Source organism: Emydura macquarii, unplaced genomic scaffold (assembly GCF_026122565.2).
Source record: "Emydura macquarii macquarii isolate MOO-44397 ecotype Brisbane River unplaced genomic scaffold, CSIRO-AGI_Emac_v2 contig_2863, whole genome shotgun sequence".
Classification (NCBI taxonomy): domain Eukaryota; kingdom Metazoa; phylum Chordata; order Testudines; family Chelidae; genus Emydura; species Emydura macquarii.
This window is the reverse complement of record NW_027133000.1, coordinates 3,446,919-3,471,589: the sequence shown is the minus strand read 5'-3', so window position 1 is coordinate 3,471,589 and position 24,671 is coordinate 3,446,919. Positions and strand designations below refer to the sequence as shown.

The following is a 24,671-nucleotide window of genomic DNA, read 5'->3' as shown; positions in this document are numbered from 1 at the left end:
ACACAGGACCACATTTTCAAAATTTCTTCATGTGCCCATTGTGCATCCAAAACAGGATCAGAAGCTTAGTAGGTGAAATCCTGGCTCCAGAGAAGTCAATACCAAACCCCTCATTGACAATGCGGCCTGGATTTCACCCCATGACTTTATATCAGGTTAGTGCTTTACACTGTCCCCTGGTTCAGGTTTCGATCTCAATTTTTCAGCCCTTTGGCTGGCAGGGGCTGGAAGTTTTGTGGGGTCAACGTACAGGGAGCAACAACACGTGTACTGTTTCTTTAAAGGAGCAGGGAATGTGTGAGGTTTTGTGTGCGTTCCAGTGAGAAGGACTGGCCACTGCAGGGGAGACCATTTGGGGGAAACTCAGGGATGGAAGGTCTCTTGATGTCACCCTGCAAGAAATAACCAGGCTATTGGAAGCCAGGGTGAGGCTGTTGTGCTGTGAGCAAGCTGCTGGTATCAGGACTCTGAGCCAAAGCTGCACAGCACAGAGTCACCAAGAGTTACAGGGCAGGCAGTGACTTACTGGTCTGGGTTGAACCTCCAAACATCACACCAACACGCAAGTAGGTAACAGAGGTTTTTTTCAAAGTCACATCACACATTTTGGATACAATATTTTATAACCATTGAGCAGTGTTTTACTTCATTATGTTTTAAAAGTATCTAATATGAATATGCCTCAATAAGCAAAAGCACTTACGTGCTTCTTTACATTTTCATTACATTTTCTCATGTGGCATTTACATTCACAATCCATGAAATCTGATATCTTGTAAAACAAATCATCTGTGCTATACCAGACATACAAATAAAAATGGTCAGAGTTTATATTTCTACATTTCCTTGAACATTTAAACATCTAGGTAATTTGAAATTGGATACAAAAACACCTTGAATGACTTGAATGACTCTTCCTAAAATATACAAGTTGAAATTACTTTACTTTTGAACTACATTATAATCTTTACAGGAGAAATTTATATATTTCCTCCTCACTATAACACTTTTTCCTGTTCTGTAACGTGCTAAAACACACATAGTTAACAGACTGTGTTCAAAAATATTAGGACAATATAATGATTATGGACCTGATTCTGTTCTCACAGCACTTTTTCACTTTAGTAGGAGAGTTGGCTGCGTAAGGCAGATCAGGAGAAAATCCTGGCCCCATTGAAGTTATAGGAGTTTTGCCATCCACTTCAGTTGGGCCAGGATTTTACTCCAGGTCTTTATTAACCAGGGGACACCCAAGTATCAAATCTTCTGACACACCTCCTTCTGTTTGTTCATCCTTGCTGTTCTCAGCCATGCGGAGACAGAAGTCCAGAGACCAGTTAAATTAACAAAGTAGTGATTAAAGCCAATCTGGAAGTCTTCTGGTTTTTACACACACACACTGTTGGGTCACCTTCTTCTCCGAGGATATCCCATTTTCCACTGGCATCAGATGGATGCATGTGCAATGTGTTGTACACACACTTACACTCAGCTAGAGCAACCAATTAGCTCCCCCGCTGCAATTACACACAGTTAGTAATACGGGGTTCTTGTGAGCTACAGCCTCTCTCCAGTGTCTCATTCAGAATGTATGTGCCAGTAGTTAGAATCCAGAAATCATTTCAAAATCTATCTCCCATCTCTGGTAATGCTCTGTACTACCTTCTGACATGTTAGCTAGCTAATTTACTCTCTTTGTGTATCTTAATAAATTATACTGTTTTAAGATGAAGCTTTACAAAAATTTTAATGGGTTCTGATTAGCAGGGGCTACACTTCTATTTTTATTGTATTTTAGCATTTTTCAGCTCTTGATTTTGTGCAGGCATAACAGCCAAGATATTCAAACCTGACAGCTTCAGGTTAACCTTCCCAATCCACATTAGAATTTCAATAAAAGTGGCTTACTCTTCAAAGGTGCAGAGCACCTGCAGCTCCCACTGACTTCAGTGGGATTTCTGGGAGCTCAGTGCCTCTAAAAACCAGACCACTTTCATTTACGTTACTAAACATGAATTTAGAAACCTAATTTTAGGTACCAGGTCTGAAAATTTTGGCCCAAGTCTCACAGCAGGTCAGCAAAATAGATAAGTATTATCATCCTAATTTGCACAGAGGACTGAAGCACAAAGAGATTAGTTGATTTGGCTAAGACCGCATAAATGTCTTCAATATTAGTGGAAATAGAAATTAGGTTAGGTCTCTTGTCCCTAAGCTCTTTTCCTTAATTACAATAACATCCTTTCTGCTGCTAATGGTAATAGTGACAGTAGGCCACATGACACTTATGCTACTCATGTGGAAAGTAGCAAAGTAATGTAGATTGGGCCTTAAACTAGTGAAGACTACTGTGTGTTTCCCGGGTCCCCATGCACTGCAGAAGCTCCTCTGCTTGGGGGAAGGATAGAACGGAGGGGGGAAGAAGAGAAGCCGCTCGTGCAGCATATCCCTTCAAGTTCAGGCAGAGATTCAATAAATAGCTATCTAAATATTATTCCTGGTTGAACCTGCAGCTGCAAAACACCACTGACAAGGGTTTAATTGTAGCCACTAGCAGGGATCATAATGTGGCTCCTGAGGGAACCATGCTATGGAAGGAAAAGACTTACAGAGCTGTTTGGAAACTGGGCCTCTCTTCTGTCTTTTGGAGTTATCCCAAACCCTAAAGGTTTTATGGGTTGAACCCCTTCCAGTCCGTCGTGTGAGCAACACAGTCCTCTCCCAATCTCAGGGAACAAATGGGAAAATACTGTGCAAGTTTGCATTCTGTTTCCTTGCTCCTGGTTTTTTTCTCATGTAGGATAGCAAGTGCCTTCAATTATAATCCTAGTAAGAAAAAGTAATTCAAACCATTTTCTTTCCCCAGAAATTTTACTTATGTGCTTATATACTTATATTAGAAAGACAAGGTTGGAGAGGTAATATCTTTTATTGGATGAATTTCTTCAGCTCTCTGTAGCTCAAAATCTTGTAAAAAAACCAAACAAACCCTGAAGTTGGTCCAATAAAAGATACTGTCTCACCCACTCCATCTTTCTAATATCTTAGGACCAACCCAGCAACTGCAACACTGCAAAATATATATGCATATATATATATATATATCAATCATATATTATTTTTAAAGGGAAGGTTAGAAAGTGTAGACAACTCATTAAAAATAGATTCTAGGGAAGTCCAGAACATGTTAAAATGTTGGTCTTTAACTAAGTACTCCTCTTTGGTGTATAAATGGCTACATTTCCATTGTTCTGCCTAGGAGACCACTGGAAGGTGGGTGTGGGAAGAGTCATCAGTGGATCAGCTGCACAAAGTTTCCACACAGCTTTGAGTGCAAGATCTTCCCCAGTCCCAATGCCACAGGGCAATCCTTTAAAGGAATACAGCTCCCATTTGACTGAGCTCATCAGTCTGGAAGTTCACAGCATAAGAAGCACTTGTCAGCATGAATAAATTGTGAAATATATAGTTTTGGATAAGTTTTTAATTACGGCTGGCATTTCTGAGCTTAGTGCTGGAGGAAGCCATCTTGCTGAAGAGTGATATCATCTGTGACTCAAGTAGTGCAAGTGCTCAGTGGAAGAGATAGGAAAGCAGTTTCCAACCTGGTCTAATAAAGGTTTGGGTTTGAGCACCATATAAAGAACACTAATAATGACATAAAATACTTGATTTTAAAATACCATCCACCATTTTCTTTTCGCAACTGTTAACCCATTTTAAAAGCACTTTAGGGAGTACTTTACAGTCTCTTCCACTGGGCTTGCATGCCTGAAGCCCTCTCCGCACTTGAACTCCAACCACTACCACCCTGGTGGAGCTGGAGTGGTGGTAGCAATGATGGGAAATTTTAGGGAAAACATCTACTATGGACAACAGCCACAGTGTCACAGATTACATCACTTTTAAACAGAGTAGCAGCCTCTCGTACTAGACACAGAAATGCCTCATATATAATTAATAAATTCACATTTCACAGTTTATTCATGGAGATAGAAATAATATATTAATTATAATATAATCTGTTTAAATAGTCACTTTCTGCTGAAGGGTCCCAAATAGCTCTTCAATACTACAGTGAGAGATACCTTAGAAAAAACAGAAAGCAATACCACTTCAAAAATTACATTCCTAGAACACCACTGAAATGCGGCCACATTTGTGATGGAGGTCTGCAAACAACAGGTACACCACACTTGGGGGAGGGAGAAGTTTGCTAGAGATCACAGGCCAAACCCTTGTTATAACAGTAACCACCCATGGTACACCTCCCTATTTGAATTACTCAATCCCTTTTATTAGAGGATGCTCACAATGATCAAGTACACTAGATACAGGAGAAGAACCCGTTTGCTCGCTAACACAGTTGCTTGAAAGCTGTATCATTGCTGCAGGGTAGCACAAGGGGAGTCTGATAAGGGGAGATTTCGGTTGGGAGTTTCTAAATTAATGAGTGTCATGGTGACTGGCACTAGAAGAAGGTTTCTCTCCTTTTTCAATCTGGGAGAGAGAGAGAAAAAAACACCTTGTAAATTGTCATGCTATGTTTTTATGTCCCTAACTGGTTACCCGGTGTACTGCACTCAACAGGACACACACATGCACCCTATGAAGATCCTTGTATTTTTTCAACTTCATCTTGAACTTTTTTGCACTTTAATGCCACCCACGATCAACGCTCTAGAAACATGCATTCCTTCATTCCCACATCCAGAATTTCCTCTTCTCTCGGCCGCCAACAGACCTTATAACCAAGCATCAACCACTTAATGGAAATAAGTGCCGACTTACTCTACAGTTTCTTGAAATCTGTGGCCTGGAAGGACTTCTCCTCTGGCCTAATAAACCATGCAGCTGTTCCGGCCATTCTCCTCATCCTCCCCAATGCTGAGCACACTCAATGCCCAGGGAAGATTGGGAGATGAAAGCACTCGGCACCTCACAAGTGTCTTTCTGCATCTCACAGGATCAGGCACTGAACTCAGTAGAAGCGGAGGGTGCTCAGCATAATTCCCCACTATTGGAGCTCCTCCATGCTAGCAATGGTAGAGGCTGCAGTGTGAACAGGTCTCAAGTTTTTTAGTGCTATGTCATCTAGCACTGCAGGGGATGGACAGTTGAAAAGTACGGAAGGTTATCGTTGCAGGGAGAGTGTTGAATAGAGTGCATTCTGCACCATGGACATTCCCATGGCCTCTATCTCCACTGGCCAGTGACAGGGTTGAGAGCACACTTCACGCTCTTGAGAAATGTTGTAGTGGCTATTCTCGGCATTGTGTCTCTTGGCAAACCCTTACCCCACCCCCCGCAGAAGGACTCTGCCCTGCCTTCACAGCATATGTCTATAAAGCAAAATCCAGCTCTGTATTTGAAAGCATTGTGCAAACTGAGTGTCTGCATAAGTCCAACTCTGGTACTGTTCCCCTTGGTTCCCATGAGGGGCAACTCACAGAGGGATGGATTCTGTGTTCTCTATTTGCTTTGTGCCACTCAGGCAGCATAGAGCCAGTGAACGTACCTGACCAGAAAATAATTTCCCCTGTGTTGGTATACCCGCCATGGGTATAAGGCTGGATGAGGTGGCAGAACCAGCTCCTGCAAGAGCTGTCCCCATCTCCCCTCAGCCATAGCATAGAAAGAGGAATGTGGGAAGGAGATGTGTTGGAGCTGGTCTAATTTCCTCCAGAACCAACTAACATGGATCTAGGAGCTGCATGACTTCCCTGTTGTCTCTCCTCTCCTTTGCAGCTGAGCTCCACTTGGGTGGATTGGAGAATCAAGGCCCCCAACAGTCCCATTGAAATCAATGGGACTTCAGCACATGCTTAAAGTTAAGCAGATGTTTGTGCTTTTCTAAGACAACAACCCATTAACTTCTCTGATCATCTGTAAAATGGGGATAATAGGGCTTCCCTACCTCTCAAGGGTGGTGTTAAGAATAATTAGTTAATGTTTTAAAACTGTGTTGCAGAGTAAAGCACTGTAAAAGTCCCTCAAATACTATGATTATTATGTAGATTTGCTCAGCTAGTTCTGGACTAGAAGGGGTGGCGGGGGGAGGAAGAGGGACTGTTATGAAGATTTTTTTCCCAAAAAATATTCATTGCGTAAATCTTTCCCTTAAGTTACCAAGCAAATACCTAATGTAAATATTTCACTGTGGAAGCACTCCTGTTTCTTAGCTGGTATCAGAAGCAGAAAACCCTTAACTCTCTGAACACTGACACATTTGCAAGTATAAGAAGAAACAGATGGGATGAAATATAAAAGATTAAAAAAATGGGAAAACCTGAATCTTCTAGTGTGTATGTAATGCTGTTCCAAAAGAGAGGAGAAAAGTTCCATTGTACATTTCCAGCAGAAAGTTTTATTTTTCCTTGATGTCCAAAACATCAGCTGGTTTCAGTCCAGCATAAGAATGCTTACACAATAGGACATTCTTAATTGGTCATTTAAGCTTAAATTGGCTACATTATTATGCTAATTGAATTATTTTCCCTTTTCAGGGGCCTCAGGGACCTCCAGGACAAAAGGTATAGTATAAACAAAAATACTGTGAAAGCGATTATACTTCCTAGAGCCAAATTGTGCAAGCAGGAGAGGTGAATGGAATTAGCTACTGTACACCACACTGAAGCAGTTAGTTTAGTCTGTGAATCTTGTTTTCTGAAAATACAATTACATAATGTGAGACACAAGTTTTCTAATTTCCCCCATCATAGGAAATTCAAGCAATGCAGTGCAGACTGTTTTCAATCTGTCTGCTGAACTTGCAGGTTAAAAGGTCACTATAATTTTCTTATTCAAGGGCTGTATAACTATGAAACCAAACTTAAAACATTGTGAAAGGTGGAGGATAAAGTTTCAGATTGAATGCATGTCTTTACTCAAGTAGATCAGTGCCGTATGACCAAAAATTGACCAGAAGAAATAAAGGATGTAGGTGTTTGGTTGGTTGGCTATATTCAGGTGGTCTGCCAGTGTCTTCCTGTTTCTATGGTAACCTGATAACTGATTTCCTTTGAATGCTTTCAGCATTATTTACATTCATCAGGACTGACTGATGGAATTTGATGGAGGGAACCAAGATTTTCTCGGATTGAACCATTAAAATAATATTAAATATATCGGTAATAATTAGTAGATGGTACTTTGTCAGTTTGTCACCCAGTTATCACGAAGGCCAAATTGTTTGAAAGTGATTTCAGAAGATAAACACTATTGTAGAAAATGTTTAGTTATGATATTGTCCTCTGTTTTTCTGTCTCTGAGACTGTCACAGATGCAACATTCTTTGAAATGTTGGTTGTTTGGCATTGGTTAAAACAAAACCTTTCGAACAAAAGATGGTAAAAGCTACTCAGATGCAATGTCTTGATCCTGCAGCATTCAAGTCAATGGGAGTTTTCCCACTGACATGAATAAGAGCAGGATCAAGCCCTAGGACTAAGGAGAAGAGCATTGTGTGCTTAGCAATGTAACCTCTGATAGACAGTGTGTGAAATTGTAAAGCTGCCCTACTCCCCATGTTGCCATTGTAAAACTGCTTCAGATTTTGGAAGGGACTTTAATAGCATGCTTATTATCAGCAAAGCTTTTTTTTTTTTTTTTTTTTTTTTTTATGTTAGAAAATCTGAGATCCTTTTGCGTGATTAAGCATATGCTCATTTTAAACCGGTTTTATTTTTGCATCTTATCATAAGAAAAATCAGCAGGTATCAACAAGGGAAAGGTCCATACAAAAAAAAAACAACAGAGTTTATCCAGAGCCTGATGGCTTAACTTCTTTGTGAGCCTTGCCCTCTGTTTTTTTGGGAGGAACAGCAAGAATATGTGAGTGTTCACTAATGCCTCCTATTCCTGATTAGCATTCGTGGGCTTGCATCAAGCAAAAACATGGCTGGGACAGATAATGCTACCAAGTCTGCATCCTCAGGAGACTCCAGGTCTTGGAGGGCTCTCCTGACCGTGGACAGGGTGAAATGCTTGTGTGATACCTTTTGCTAAGACTACCTACAGTGCCATGATGTATGAAATACAAACAGTTTCTGACTGACTCACAACTCCATCGTGACAAAAGCTGGAGCCTTCTGAGAGTTCAGGATATCTCTCCTTTTATTGTGGCCCATTCTGGGTCACGTGACACACTTCCTCCTTTTCCTGTTTCACAAGAATTTTCCGTCCATTATTCTCCTAACCCAATCCATCCACAAATGCATGCACCAGTATTGGACTCATTCTCTAATGGCTTTGTATCCCCTCACTTCTCTCATTGGACTGAACCTCCCAGCTGGTGTGAATGGCTGGGGGGAGGTGGGAGAGGCTCCCCCACTGGTTCTTTGGTCTTGTAGAAAATGTAGCCAAATGAATGGCTTTGCAGGGGGTCCTAGATTTGTTCGAAAGGGCCCTGGGCAACAGTACATCCCACCATTGGCAATTCCCTTCCCTTTAGCCTGGCTAAACAGAGATTCAGACACCTGTGATCTAAGCTGAGAATGTGTTTATAAATGAAAGATAAACGGATGGTTTCAATTTTCTTTTTCACTGAAATTTACTGTTTAAAAAAAAAAAGACTGCTGTGTCAGCACATGCTGTACTGCTGCTCTCCTCACCTCCTGAGCTGTCACCGAAAATTCAAAATGACAGTTGCACAAGTTACTACAAAAAGACAATGCATCATGTGGAAGTTTGAATTGGTGCTAAGACTTTACAAAAAAAATCCCTCCAATGTTACATTTCAGTGCTGATTTCTTTTTAATTATTTGTTTACATATGCTTCTTGTTTGATCTATAGTGGTTTTTAAAGTTTTTTCTGCAGTAAAGTGAAACTAAGCAGTTTAAAAGGGTAGCTATAGCTTGCAGTTCCAGTCTGAATTATTCCATTTTATCCCTTAAAAGCACCAAAGAAAGATCAGTGCTACCAGTTGGTAGCTTTGGAGTATGGCTCCTGATATGAATGTTTTGATCACACAGGTGCAAATGTTATTTAGGGGGCTCAATCTTCCAAATTCATGTGGCGTGGTCAGTGGAATTGAATTATAATTCCTTAGTGTGTACTGAAGGTTTCAGAACATCACAATATAATCAGCCATTTGAACTTGATTACTGAAGTAGGACATCAAGTGGTAGAATAGTTATAACACTAGGAAACTTCTAATTAGTGAAGAAGGTCAAGTGAGAAGAGCTCTTACCCTGAGCAAACAATGATTATTTTAAAAAACATTTTGCATGTATGGCAAGCATATGCTCAACGTAATTCTTTGAAGTGCTGTGTTTAGAACTGACCATGTTTTATGATTTGTTTGTCTGGTAAACTTGCTAAATCCAAGTCTATGGTTCCCACCAGGGTTCTGTCGGAGTGCCTGGTGTTCCAGGAATAGATGGACAGATGGTGAGTTCAATATGAAAATTTTTAATCTTTTTCAGTGCTGAAAATGTTATTTACTTGAGTTTCTAAAGTTCGGAAGTGTTTTTCTACAGGAGAGAATTGCACTATATATAACGAAAGGTGTAATTTTTAATAAATTTTGTTAAACTGGTGCCATAAGCTCTGTGGACGCTCTTATTTTTGTTTGAGGGACTTTTTCTGGTTTAGTTTAAGGCCTGGTCTACACTGACTGGCAAATTCAGCAGCAGTCGACAGGAGTTACGCAAGCTACGTAGAGTAGGTTGCCTAACTTACGTCGACTTCCTAACTTCTGTTCTGCGTGCCATTTTCACTATGCTGCACTGACAGGAAATGTGTACCTGTCGACTCAACTCTACTTTTTTCTAGAGATGGTTTTAATAGATTTACTTCAGGATTGATTGAGCATGTCTTCACAGCTGCTCAATCGAACTGGATAACTCGATCTGATGGTGGCAAATTTGTCAACTAGAAACAGTGAAACTGAAACAAGCCACTGTGAAACTGTGTTCACACTGGATTTTGCCATCAATTGCCTCATGTAGACAAATCGTTGGTCACTCTGTCTCATTAGGAATAATTTTAATAATGCAATCCATACAATGAAACTTTAGTTTTCTAAACTCCCAGGGAGAGTCATGACATATATCAAGATCAATGATTGGGTATAAAAATACACATAAATCAGGTAAGCAAAGATTGACAAAGATTCTGATCAAAGCGATAACACTGTTGTTGTGAAAACAGATGTCAAAGTAAATACGTACAATGTCATTGTTAATTTTAAATGGAAGTTTGTGTTAGAGGGTTTGTTTTGGTTTGCATTTTATAGCCAAATATAGCAGTCCTCAGTCACACATTACTCAGAAAATTCCCATTGAAGTATGTGGGAGTTTTGCTTGAATAAAGAGTAAATAAAGATTGTGGGATCTGCCCTTAAATGGAAAGGAGGAGATAAAGCTTTTATGAGAACATGTAGTTCTGAAGTCTCCTTACAGTTAAATTAAGACAAAAAATAGCCTTAAATTACTATTTACACAGGAAAAAATACAGAATCTTATAGCTTTTTGTTGGGCCCAGTCCTGCAGAGGACAATTTTACTTCCATGAATACTTCTATTCAAGATAAAGGGACTACTCATAAAATTGCTCATGCTTCAATGTTTTGAGGGTTCTTGAGGGTTCTGGCCTTCAGTGAGCTATTCTGTGTTCATGAGCTAAGCCCTCCACCTGAAAGACACTTATGAAATCTGAACCTAGAAACAAACTTCTTTCTTCATTGATACACACAGCTGTATTTGGCTCTTTCTGTAGATCATGCCAAGCACTGCAACTAAGTACAGGGAGATAAGTGGAAGTTTGTCAAATGGAAGGGTAAAAATTTAGACACTGTATCTACAAAAAAACAAAAATACAAAAGATTTTCTGCAATTTGTTTTTTCTTTCTGATATCTGAATGCCTTGCTATAAAGGACCATGTCTTCTCTGGTGTTTTTACAGTGGCTAGCACATTGTTGTGCTACTAGCAATAAATAATGAATAGTAAAACAGATTAGAAATGTAGGGGGAACATAAACTTAGATTCACTGTGGAAAAATGCAAACTAATCTATGTGGGGAAAAATAATCCCCAAAACAGTTATTCATTTAAGGGATGGAGGGGGGATTTATCTTTGGTCACTAGTGAAATCAATTTGGTAGTCCTAATCTTTTAGTTCCATCACCAGACTGACTCACAATTCAGCATGACTGATGGTCTCTGCATAAAAGGCCTCTGACTAAAACAGCAGGGGTGTTTCACATCAGCACTAAGGTCTGTTGGCAGAGCTGGGTGGGGAAGTTTACATAATATGCCTGGCCCAGCTCTAGACAGTACTATGCATCTGTTTTTCTCATGAACACTAACTTTCCTACCAAACTTCAGAAACACTTGCAGTGAATACTGAAAGGAAAAAATGTAATTGATTCACTGTGTTGGGATGGCAAACTATTGTGTATAAAGATGATATTACTTGCACAGAAAAACTTCTAAAGCATAATTCAGAAGTTTTTGATCATTTATTTTTAACTGAGTTTTTCTTAACAAAAGAAGTACAGCATTTTAACATTATAATTTGCAGCACTGGATTTATATAATTTGATGATAATTATAATTTAATAGTAATTTCATTTGATTGGTAGTGAAACATGAACCTAATCTTGCCATGATATCCAAGGAAAACACACACAAAAATTAGTGTTGTCTGTTGAAAGACAGCAAAGGAGAAAACATTTTGGAATCAGCATATGTGACATCTAAGAAATGTTAAAATATCATCGACCAAATTTTTAATGGGGCCTCAGATTTTGCATCTGTATTTTTGTCTATGTTCCATTGATGGCATAATTTTGCAGGCACAATCACTTACTGGCACAAATAGTAGATTGTAGATGCTAATTACTATACACTATTTGTATGTTCAAATGGTCTTAGTGACCATAGTCTGCTATCCAAATGTTATCAGGTGTGTCCATCAAAGTGTGGGTGCAAGATTAGTAACATCGTTTTTGAAAACTTGGTCACTCAATCATAAAGGAAGGAAAGGATTAATTCCAGGCAAATTTAACTATATTTAATCATTCACTTCCTATAACAAAATATTCTTTTTAGGAGTTTGGGGCCACAAATTTACTCAAGCAAATAGTCTTTACTCACATGAGTAGACACACAGATTTCAATTGGACTACTCATATGAGTAAGGATTTGCCTGATTGTGGCCAATATCTTTTTTAAGATCATACATTGGAGAGACATTGGAGTGTGCACTTTCATTGCGTGTACAAAGATATGATTCTGTGATTTCACAATTTGTAAATCTACCTTCTGAAATTTACTTGTACCATATCGTGTTCACACTTTAAAAAGAAAAGAATAAATATGCAGTTTCCATTGGGATGGGGGGAAGAAAAAGTGCTACAGATCCTAACATGCTACTCATCAAATTTAAATTGTACTTCTGTGACAGAGCCTGACATTTTCAATTTATGGTTTTATGTTCTGATTCCCTTCAGAAGTTGTGGCATTTTCAAACTTTTTCCTCCTTATAATTTGAAGACATTCTTAAATGGTTATACATTTCCGATAAAGGTGTCAGCACATTTTCATTCAGCTTGAACACTTTACTTTTGGCCTGGAAGAGAGAATGTTACACATTACTAAACTAAGACACTAAATCCTACAGCAAAGCCATTGTGATCTAAAATAAAAATGTAGTCAAAATTCTTTTCATTATATCGCAGTTGTTTTTCATGGCCTTTGACTAGTATGTATTTTTTTCTTGTGAAAAGAAAATGAATTACTTTAATGTAGCACAAAGGGGGCATTTTGAAATCCCTTTCAGTAAATGACTAATAAATTCCGTTTGTTTGGGAATATGTGAAAAAAGAATATTGAAAAGCTAAACTAAAATAGAATTGTCTCTTACACGAAGAGGCATATAATATACACCATGCAGTGTAAGGCCCTGTTCTTGCCAGTGAACTGTGCAAGTGGATCCCTGTGTTCATATTCTGCTGCCAAAAGGTTAAACCTTTCAGATAACATGCAGAGCCAAACCACAAGCACTCTGAGATGCAGTGCGTTGTTAAGCAGGAGATACTGTTGAAAAAAACTGGAATAATAATTTTAGTGTCTGGCTTAATTTTTCCATTGTCCTTTGCAGGCTTCTCTTTCTCTGCAGTCTCAAACAGGAGATAGTACCCTTTGAGAAATGAATGTGTATACTCAAAAAGCTAGTCTTCATGAATTAAAGTTAGAGCTTATTCTGGGCTGCTGGCTGGTGATTCTGGCATCACTCTTATGGATTTACTGTGATTTGCAGAATATTGAACCAGATGAAATGTGTGATGCAAATCATCTCCCTTGAGAGGACAGATGGGTAAAAGGCTTTAGAAAAGCCTTAAAGCCATGATAGCCTTTTAATGAGAGAACTCCCTCTGTCCAATGATATATTGGACTAGAATGCAAGAGTCATTAACAGAGTTAGTATTTTTTTCTTCGGCTCCAATTCAGAAAAGTATCTCTGTTCAGGGGAGCACTTATGCATATGCTTATCTTTCAGCATGTACTTATGGCCCACTGACTTAAAGTTAAGCATGTGCTCAAATGCTTTCCTCAATTTTACTCCCCCTTTAGAAATAATCACACACCTTGAGGAAATGTTGCAAGGTTGCCGTTACCTATAACAACACCCTTAACAACTGAAAGTCAATCATGAAGTTACTTTATCTTTTAGTGCAAGTAGTTGAATGTGTACAACTAAGCAATCTCAGTTGTACAAGGTTTTCTGTATTCTGCCTTTTTTTCTTCACTGGTCCTTTAATTGGAATAGTAGAATGTGGGAGACAGTTAATGATTGTGACCAAAGGTCTGGAAATCAAATCACAGGTTTTAGGTACATTTAGAACAATATTCTAATGCTTGAACACATGAACCATGTTTCTTAGACAGTCTCTAAGTGCTAGCTTAATTGTTACCTTATTTTCATGGGACTGTTAAATTAGTAGATTTCATTCTGTTAAAAATAGTAGTACAGCATTTCCCAGCAAAAGCCATGTATCCTCCATGGTTTTTTAAAAGACCAAAGCCAGGGAAACATTACTCAAATATTTGCAAGAATCTTTCCCCTCTTTGTGTGATACATAGATTAAAAGCAACATATAGTTACTCTTTACAAGGCTGTAACTTTAATTCACTTCCTGTATTGAGAATGATAGTAAGGACGGGCTACACAGCAATGTAGAGAGGCACGATCGCTCTGGGAGCATTGAGAGGCTGTAGCTCTGAGTAGGACCTTCTCTTCCGTTTTACAAAATACAGTGTGCATTTGTCCCAGTGCCAGCTGCGCTCTCCGGAATAGGCCAGAGAGATAGTGAGGCTATAACCCCACTCCTCTCCTCCCTCTTTGTAGAGTCCAGCACTGAGAGTGACACAAGCCTGCCCAGTCATTGAGCACTGGGAACACAAGGTGCAGGATTGTGCCTGGCCCATGTGGGGACACAATGAGAAGTAGAAGGGCTCTTGCACTTACACAATCTATCCCTGTATCACTAATATTAAAATGGCTACAAAAGGATTCTTGGAAAGTTTAGATATTATAAGGATATGACCCAAATCAACTATTCCTTATGTGGACCTTACTCAGACAGAACTCCTATTGTCTCCAATAAGTCAGAAGGACTTTTGACACCAGTGGGAGTTTTGTGTAAGTAAGCACTGCAGTATATTTGACCTGAAGGAATCCACTTTCCCATCAACGGATTGGAGATTTACTTGAGCTGTGTAATTCTCATTAGCTTTAAAAAGGACTTTTTTACAGTACATAAATCCTCCCCTCTTCACTGCCTAGATCCCTATTTTTATTTATATATTACTTGGAAATTTTTTTTGAAAAGGATATATTGAAAGCAAAATGTGTGGTCAGTGTAGATCATTCCACTTTAAATTGCTTCAGTGGTTTGGCCAAGTTAGTTATCTGATAGCAGTTTGATAAACCTTGAAAGAATTTTCCTTCTTTTAAATATGCCAGTAGATTTAGAGACTGAGGGTATGCAGATTTATTATTACCCTTTTGATTGCTTATTTATTATTACTCTAGTTCATGCACATTTCTTCTCCTGTTCTATTTATTACACAGGATGCATTTTTAAAAGATTTTCTTCAAAGTATTTTTGTGGGTATAAAAAATCATGTTGCATGAACTGCAGTTTATTAAAATAAGAAATACAAAGAAAGGAAACGTCACTGAATATAGTTCACAAATTCTCAGACAGAGTTTGTGGGCCAGCTGAGCCTTGTTGAAGAGTCTTTTCACTTAATTTCACCTGGTGAGTGGGCCAGGAGAGATTTCCAGTCCTTAAACAAACAATTTTGAGTTCCTTTTGAGGGGGGGATGAAAAGCAAGTTGAAAGGAGGTAATTCAACCCTTTCTTGAAATGAAAATCACAGTAACATGTCTGAGAAACCACTTTTTCCCCTGTCCTCGTTTATGTATTTTACAGTAAAATTAGACTGGATTAAGTTTTGGGGGCCTCTTGTATTTCCTCTTCCTTAAAATTAATTACATTCTAGTGACTGAAAAATATAGCAGCACTGACAAACCTTTCCTCTCAGGGGGAGGGGAAAATCAACCAGATGCTATACCAAGAGCTACGTATCTCACCAAAACTATGCTGTCATGAAAGAGGCTGCTTTTTTACTCTTTTAGTCCCTTTTCTTTTAAATTCAACACATACAGCAAAAGTTAGGTTAGCCCCCCTGATTTTAGATTCCAATCCTGGAGGGCGCGTAGCACTTCCTGCAAGGTGAAGTATGCTCTCAACTACCTTTGATTCCTTTTCATGTCTGTTCCACAGCCTATAAGATATCAAAACAAGAAATATTTGGGGTCTTACGCAATGTCTTCATAGTATGTAGTATCAAAATGGCAAAATATGAATTTGTGTGGACCTAACACAACTTAATAAAAGTGTGTGCAGAAAAAGACATGCTTTTCACAGTTGTCCAGACATTAGCTCAGTTATCAGAATCCAAAGTCTTCTCAGAGTTAGATACTATAGCAGGCTTCTGGCAAATCCTCCTTGCTAAAGAATCTATACCATTGACTACATGCAGCATGCTGTTTCGAAGCTCCTGTTATAATTGTCTTCCATTCAGCATATGTTCAGCACCAGAACATTTCCAAAATAGAATCTTTCAGATTGTGTCGGTTCTGCCTGGCATCCTTTGCCATGCAGATGATGTGTTGCTATATGGCAGAGATAAAAATGAATATGAAAAGCAACTACATGCAGTTTTGAGATGCTTCCAGCAAGCCTTGCTCTGAATGAAAAATTTGAATTTGGAAAGGAGCAGATAAAATTGATAGGGCGCGTTATTAGCAAAGAGGAACTGCAGCTGAATTCAGACAAACTGAAGGCATTACTTAAGGCATTACTAAACCAAAAATGTTTTTGCTATAGGAAGATTCCTGGGCATGAGAAATCATTTTGGCAAATCCTTAACAAATTTAGCTCATCTAACAAAACCCTGGAGAGATCTCTTTAATGGTCAGATTATGTTTATCTGGGAGAGCACACAACAAAACCCATTTAATAAAATAAAATAACTACTGATATCTCCGCCACTTTTTGCACAATATTCTATAAGCTATCCAGCAACAGTAGCAGCGGATAAACCTTCATATGGTTTAGGAGCAGTGCCTGGACAAAACCAGCTAGAAAGATACCGGAGACCTGTTGCATTCATATCAAGAAGGCTTACAGAAAGCAAGCAGCAGTATCCTCAAGTGGAAAAGGAAGCTCTAGCAGTCACTTTTGCCTGCTCAGTGCAAAACAGCATATCTGTTTCACTTGAATTTGAACACAAAAACAGACCACAAGCCTTTAGTGTCATTATTGTGTTCAAAACCACTGGCTGACTTTCCACCTAGGATTCAAAGATTTTGACTATGGCTGATTCAGTTTTCTTTCAAAATTGAACATTTAGCAGGGAATGCATGCATAGCAGCAGACAGTATCTAGAGCCCTAGTTGAGGAGTCACCAACGGAAAAAGAAAAAGCTTTAGAGAAAGATGTCAAAGTCTACATTGTGCTTGTTCTGGCAGCAATTCCAGCATCTGTCAGCTGACATCAACAAATTGTAGATGAACAGTTAAAGGATGAGACTTACCAGAAACTGACTCAACTTTGCCAAAGAAGGTGGGATTTAAGGAGCCAACTTCCACCGGATCTACTACCATATTGGAAGGACCTAAGTTACCTTCACCTAGCTGGTGGCCTGCTTCTGAGAGGACAGTACCTTCTGATCCCTATGGTACTTCAGAAAGAGATACTCTGCAAGATCTAAAGCATAAACAAGTGCAGGACACCAGCACAACAATCCGTGTGGTGGCCTTGTCTGAGCTTAGCAGAGGGCTGTGATATATGTAACAAGTTTAAATTTTTAAAAAAATGTCCAGAACCATTACTCTCTACAAAGCTACCTGACAGAATTGGCAGAAGGTAGCCACAGATTTGTTTTTCTGGAAAGGACACACACACTTTATTGTAGTCAATTAGTTCTCCAGATGTATTGACTTGGATAGACTTACACAGATTTCATCCAGGTCATCCAGAAACTACAGTCATTGTTTGCAAGACATGGAGTTTCTGAAGTCCTCATATCTGATGTTCGGCCTCAATTTACCTATGAAACATTGCTAGCATTTGCATAGGACTTTGGTTTTGAACATCATACTGGTAATCTAATTTTTATTCCGAGTTTTGGGGAGGGAGAGAAAGCAGTGTGGACTTTAAAAAGACTTCTGCAAAAATCACTGGACCCATCATAGAGCACTCCAGGCATATCCGTCAATACTGCTGACTGGGCTATCTCTGGCAGAACTTCTGATGGACGATGACTGAGGATGACCTGAAGGAATTTTGAAAACAGGATGCTGGAGTAAAAATTCTGCAAGAACAAAACTTCATTATTTGGCACGGAAGAAAAGCACTACCTGAACTGAGACCAGGGAACAAAGTTTGTCTCAAAAGCTCCCAGACATTTGGAGCTGTTCCCAATTTGTCAGAAACTCCCAGATCCCACCCAGCGAAGACTTTTAAAGATTCTCCAGAGGAATTGGGTTCATTTTCACTATTTCACAACATAATGAAGAGGGGATCTGGGTCCTGCAGATACTCAGTCAAGAAGTGAGCCCCCTCCACAGGAAACTCCACAGAACTGACAACATGGTCTGGAAGACTGATCAGAAGTCCTCAAAAGTTTAGAATACTGCTCAGGTCTATTTTAATGCAATTGATAAGGGGACATAGTAGTGTAAATAGTTTTAAGGAAATTGAAGTTTATTTTGAACTGTTGTACATTGGTTTATAATTTAAATTGTAATACTTTATGAAAAAGAAAGGGAGATGTGAAATGGTTGTAGAATTCCTGGTCATCCAGTTACAGAATGTGTTGCGGCAGGAAGCTTAATGAATGTAGGAACTTCTGGTTAGGGGGTTCTTTAGTTGCTGCATAAAGCGTGGCTCTTTGTGTTTCTGTCTTCACACTACTGCCAGTTCTAGAAATTCTCAGACGTTTTGGGTGGAAGATGGTATTATTCAGAATGGTTCTGTCATCCTTAGTGATGATGTAATCTAATGATGTTTCTGTATTATGCAATAACATCACAACTTTCTGAGACAACAGCTATCTTAAACAGTGGCAATCCTGTGATCACTATAGCAATAATGAAGACAGCTTAACTTGTTAGCTTGTTGCTGCTGATAGTGCATTACAATGCCTATTGTCCCATTCAGTGCATTTGAAGTTTATTTGCAGAACTCCAGTTAGCGTTAATGGCAGCTACATGCCCAGAAACTGACTCCTATAACATGTTAAAGCCTCTTCTGTTATTGACAGCCAACTGAATGTTTCAACCTATTTGTGAGTTTGCTTGAAACTGTACCGTCATTACTGCACTAATGAGGACCCTGGAATCTCTCTATAGCAATGGTTCCCAACCTGTGGCTTAGGGGCCAAAAGTGGCTTTCAAAGTGGCCCATGGCTCCCCTCCTGCTGGCTGTAGAAGGCAGCCACTGCCTAAGGACCCAGGCGGAGTGCGTTTCCGCGGGGCTAAAAGTCCGGTGCAGGCTCCCTGCTGTAGCCAAGGGGATGGGAGATCAGCGCTTCCCTTCCTCTGCTGTATCAGGGAGCACAGTAAAGCGCTCTGCCTGGGTCCCTAGGTGCTGGGGTCCATGCTGGAGCCAGGTGGAGAAGAGCACTAATCTTCCATCCCCCTGGCTGCAGAAGGGAGCCACTGCCTAGGAACCCAGGTGGAGCGCACAGGGCTACAGGATGCATGCAGTTTCCCTGCTGCAGCCAGAGAGATGGGAGATGAGTGAGGAGGCAGTCTCCTTGCTGAACTTTTTCTGTCGCTGCAGTGGGGAGAGAGGGAGGCTTGCTGGCGGAGGCTGGTGGCCCTTCAGGGTTGTAAAAATAATATCTGTGGCCCTCGAGCCAAAAAGGTTGGGAACCACTGCTGTATAGTATGTAAACAACACAAAATCCTATTGTGTCAGCAGCATTATTTTTCTGTGTAAGTGGTCAGCAGATAAACTACTTATTTAGAGGTCAGAGCAGGAAGTTGAGGTCAGCTTGTCAGGTGGTAGACATTGTCATGGAGTTCCGAACTCCACTCAGTCACTTCGCCTCTCTGTATTTCAGTTTCCTCAGTGGGTAAAATTAGGATGCTGCTTTCCTATTACAAAGGATTTGTGTGATTTAACTGATGTTTATGTAGTGCTTTGAGATGCGTGGTTGAAAGACACTGTAGGAGTCTGAAGAATTACGTGCCTGTTTCTGCTCTCTTTTATACCAGTATAAATCCATTGATGGAATTAATCCTGATTAATACCAGTGTAAATTAAATCAGAACTCAGTCCTTTATTGGGTGCAGCATGTTCATTTTTCATCACTACCATTCTGCACATGTGCTGCCTGGTCAGTTTCTGGCAATCTGTATAATACTGAGCCATGTGATGGGACTAAAAATCCCCATTCATATTGCTGACAATGTAGTTATAAAACTTCTGCAAAGGTCCAAAGTCTCCATTGCTTAGGCCGCTGCAGACCTCTTTCTGGGTTAGGAAGAGACTACAGGAGGCTTCATGTCCTTTTGCCCTGGGTTTAGTTAAAATGACTTGATGTCAGACTGCCATGTGGTGATCCTGTGGCTGCAGTATTTAATGCTTCATTATTTGGCAAATTATCTATTTTGTTCCAGTTAACGTTCAGATTCCTGTACTCTCTGTGAGGCTCCTTTCATCATTTGCATTTCCAGCATGGGCGTTTCTGCAGAGTGATGCTTAGCGACATATCTTGGTGTCAGGCAGTCCCCTGCATTGATTTTTTCTTTCCAACACTGAAGCAGCAGAACTTTGTTCTTTGTACCTAGGACACTCGTGTACACATAACACCTCTACAAAGTAAATCTAGTATCTATTTAGGACTGAACTAAATAGCTGCATAAAGAGTATACCTGGGCTCCCTAATTAAAATACACTTTGAAAACATGAGCACTGTTTTATTAGAGAGTGTTTGTGCAGTTCAACTGACAGTTTACAGGTAAGTTATGAACATGGATAATGTGACTCACTGTTACAAATTTTATAGGTCTTTGGCCACATGGATATTAATTTTTGAAAAACGTTAACCCATGCACTTTTTCTGGTATTTCATTGTCTTTTGTATAGGCAATCATGCGTTCTTTTTCAATATATGATTCTTCTTTAACGGTGAATATGTTCTGTTCTTAAAGGCTAGGAAGTGGTTATGTAGCTAAAGCAAAAGTTAAAGGATATTAAAACTGCACTTTTGCTTTAGAAGGAGTATTTGCATGTTTACAGTCTTGGGACATGTTTTCTGTGGCCCTGACTGCCACCACTGTTTCTGCAAGCACAGGGCACCCAGATCAAGCAAAACTGGAAGCAGATGGAAGTGTGCTCAGCAGAGAAGTTACCAGCACCATATCTGCTGCTGGACATTGTGGAAACTTCTCTACCAACTACTGTGTCAAGTGGGCTATATAGAGCTGCATATACCCACTTCTAGAGGCAGGGGATATCCCAACCCACATTGATGGTAATAGAAGTTGTGTTAACTGAGACTCTGTTCCTGCCTATGGCATGGTGGTTCTGTAGACATAGCATTGGTGACCAGCAGGAGCATAGCTTTTGAAGAAGCCGTCTAGCTGGATGTGGAACAGAGAAGCAGAGGAGAGAAGCCAAACATCCACTGGAGCTGAATGTTCCCTTGGATCCACAGTGTTGGGAAGCTCCAACACTGCCTCGTCTGCAATCCCCTGAGCCCCTCCCTGCCGGGGAAGGATTACAAGGAAACTCTCTATGGGTGACTTTACAGAGTTTCCTGGGCCCTCTGTCCGTCTCCCATGTGAGGGTGCAGTACAGCCCTCATTCTTATTTTAATTAAGAGCATGGCATGGATTATATTTTTAGATATGCACTAAAAGATTATTGGACGCATATGTTTGCTACATTTCTCTCCCTGCCCCCCGCTGCCCTGAATGATGGGCCCTCTTGTTTCCCAGAAGTTTACAAATACAAAAAGTGGGGCAGTTACCTACACTTTGGAATCTGATGTGGACAGAGCAACTGTTTGGGCCCCCCGCCACTCCTGAATACATTAAAGAGCTAAATGATAAAAAGACAACTGTTTCCACAATCTAACATCTTTGTTGTCGTCATTGTTAGAGATAGTTTTCAGCAATAGTCAGGAAACACATCCACTGCAGCATTGTGAATGTAAAATTATATTTGATTAAAGATTGAAATTCACAGCTTTATTCATTTTACCAGTGCCAAATTGAAAAACAATCTGATTGAATTTATTGCATGTGATAGTACTGTTGAATGGCCAATTTTTCCTTTGGTGTCTCGTTTCCTTAAAAAATGGTGTAACCACTTTTCCACCTTAAAAATGATATAAATCTTTTATGTTACTCTTTAAAACAGTTACCTGAATGGTTGAAAAAGCACTGTTTTATATTATGGTTTTAAAATGTGTTTCAGTTAAAAAAAAAATGTAATCAGCCTTACTTTCTAACAAAGGCATTCTACATTATTTTCAGCCTAAATACTAAAATGGTCAGTTGGGACCAATACACTCAAAATAATGTTGTGTTTTAAGGTATAGCAGAGGAAGCACCATCAATCTACTTGCATTTAAAATGTCAGCTGCTGTTTTCCTTTTATAACTACCTGTGGAATGTCCTCATCAACTAAGTGTTCGAAATGTTGTCAGGGTTCTTTTATTTTTGAAAGGCTTTGAAAAACTGAAACTTTAAAAAATACCAGCATATACAGCCAGATCCTGCCCTTGATTGCAACTGAAGGACAGAATTTGGTCCATAGTATACAGATATCAGATAAGCATACTAAAAGCCATAATAAATTGTGTGAGGTAGTATCCCACTTTGAGATTTGACTACCCACTAAAAAAAAGGCTTTTCAGCTTGCAGTGTTCCCTTGTGTTTTGCTACTATTCGTAGTACATTATCCAGTATTCTTTGGAGATGGCCAAATGATACGTTTCTGCCATTTTCCATCTGTTGTGGTTATGTTTTCCTGCTTTTGTAGTAGATTCTTTGCAGGGTTGACTCTCAGTTTGGTGGGCTGGAATGCAAAAAAACTCATTTTTGAGTGGGACTGTGTCACACCACTGTTCATAGGGCTATATGAAGAGTTTTGGAATAGGTTAGTAAGATAAGCCTTTGGAGCCCCCAAGACTTGACTGACAGACTTATCTGTAAAAAGCTGCCAAGGGTAGAGGAAATCTTTAGTTTCTCACTAGTGTACCACTGCAGGAGAGATGTAGCTAGTTGCTTGTGTTAGGGTACATGGCCAACATTTAGGAAAGTTTAGCACAGGATAATTATACAACAAGCTGAGGGTAGTATGTGCCACTAGGTCCCCATCTTCTGGAGAACTCTGTGTGCATGCTGGTAAAATGTAGCATGTTTTAAAACAGTGGCTGGGGAATTAGGGTGTCACTTTGATTGGTAGGTCAGATACGTGGGGAAGGGAGGGAAGGGAGTTGCAGGGCTCCTGGAATCACACGGTGCTATGAAGCTACTTGGGTCAGATAGCTCTTACTTTCCTGCCAAGTTTTTGAGATCTCATGCATGCACAATGCTAACAATAATCAGCATTATCATAGCTGATTCACCCATCAAGACTCTCAGAAAACAAAATGAGCTGCTGAATAAGTGTGGGATGAAAAATTGAAGAGAGGGATGCAGGGTGTATTACAGAAATCAGAATATGAGATAATCCATTACATTTGGAGGAGGATAATCAATTCAAATGTTATTATTAGACAATGTTATTCATGTACTGTCCCATATTTTCAGTTTCTCCTTCCCCCATAGCTGATCTTCTGTGTGGTGCTCCCTCTCACTTGGTACTGACAATCCTGGAAACCCAGCACTGGCTTTAGGCAGATACGTTATAGAGACCCACCAGAGGGTCAGAGTTAGGAGTTTTGTTTTAGGAGGGATTTACTATGACTTGATAAAAGCTTCAGAATTTCACTTCAAGAAAATCAGATGAATTTTCTGTTCTACTTAGGCAGTCTCTTTGCCATGCTGGTAACTATAGGCATTAATACCATTGCTATGCAGGCCTAGGAAGAAGGTGGAGGCATGGAACCCTAGCACTTTGATTAAAGATGTAAGCCCTTGGCAAGTATCAGCAGGCAACAGCTGTTTTAAAGTGAAGGGGACAGGAATGAACAATGGTTTGTTTTTTTTTGAGGGGTGGTGGAGAAATAAGTAAACATACAAGTGCTCATTCCATCTCAGTGTCTCAAATGTAGGACACACATGTTTGATAGTGAATTTAAATGATGCTTTCCTTATAGGTCAGACTTACAATAACTGGCTGGAATGGGTTGCCAACCTTCCAGGAATTAAAGATTAATCTTTAATTAAAGATTATGTGTTGTGATGAAACCTCCAGGGATACATCCAACCAAAATTGGCAACTTTAGGCCAGACCCATTTAAAAATACCAGGGAACATTGACAATGAATTGCCCAAGTTGGCCATATAACTCCTTGTGACTATCATGATGCTCTGATGGCTAACTCCTCACCCCCTGCTTAGAAAACTTCCCTCACTAAATGCTTTTGGGAGAATCTCAACATTCTTGTTTTGTATTATTCAAATTATCCAACTCTTGATAAGCATAATATATCCCATCTTTCTTGTGACCTAGGTCAGAAATAGAATACTACATGATTGTGAAGAATGGGTGCTCTAGAGTTGTGGTTTATAAATAATCATAGCATTGAGGGATAGAAAAAGCCTCTGACAATGGAAAATTGTGTTGTGGAAAAGTAGAATCTTTCCATAGTTCTGATTGCAATCAGCTTCCATTTTAGTTGCCCTCTAACTTTGGCTTGTAAAACTGGTTTGTCGTTTGTCAGATTTTCTCTGAAGGCCAAAGAGAATATTTCTGCAAAGTTTGAAGAAATTTTTCCAAAAAGTTTTTTTTTGTGAGCTCAATTCCCTGTTTAACGTTTGTCTGTCTTTAGCTTGGCTACAATGGAATCTGCTGAGTGTTCAGCACTTTTAAAAATCAGACCACTTTATTTAGGTACCTAAATATAGATTTAAGAGCCTAACTTTAGGCACGTGTGTTTTAAATCTTGTCCTTGTGCCTTTTGGACCC

At 39.6% G+C, this 24,671-nt stretch overlaps 1 protein-coding gene across 1 annotated transcript in view; it reads left to right on the top strand.

Moving 5' to 3' along the window:
• The window catches only part of COL25A1 (collagen type XXV alpha 1 chain), a 421,681-nt gene that overhangs the window by 319,441 nt on the left and 77,569 nt on the right, over nt 1-24,671 (top strand). Inside the window, exons 11-12 of the mRNA XM_067568260.1 lie at nt 6,507-6,533; nt 9,347-9,391. Of these exons, the coding sequence (XP_067424361.1) occupies nt 6,507-6,533; nt 9,347-9,391 (72 nt within the window). The remainder of the gene's footprint in view (nt 1-6,506; nt 6,534-9,346; nt 9,392-24,671) is intronic.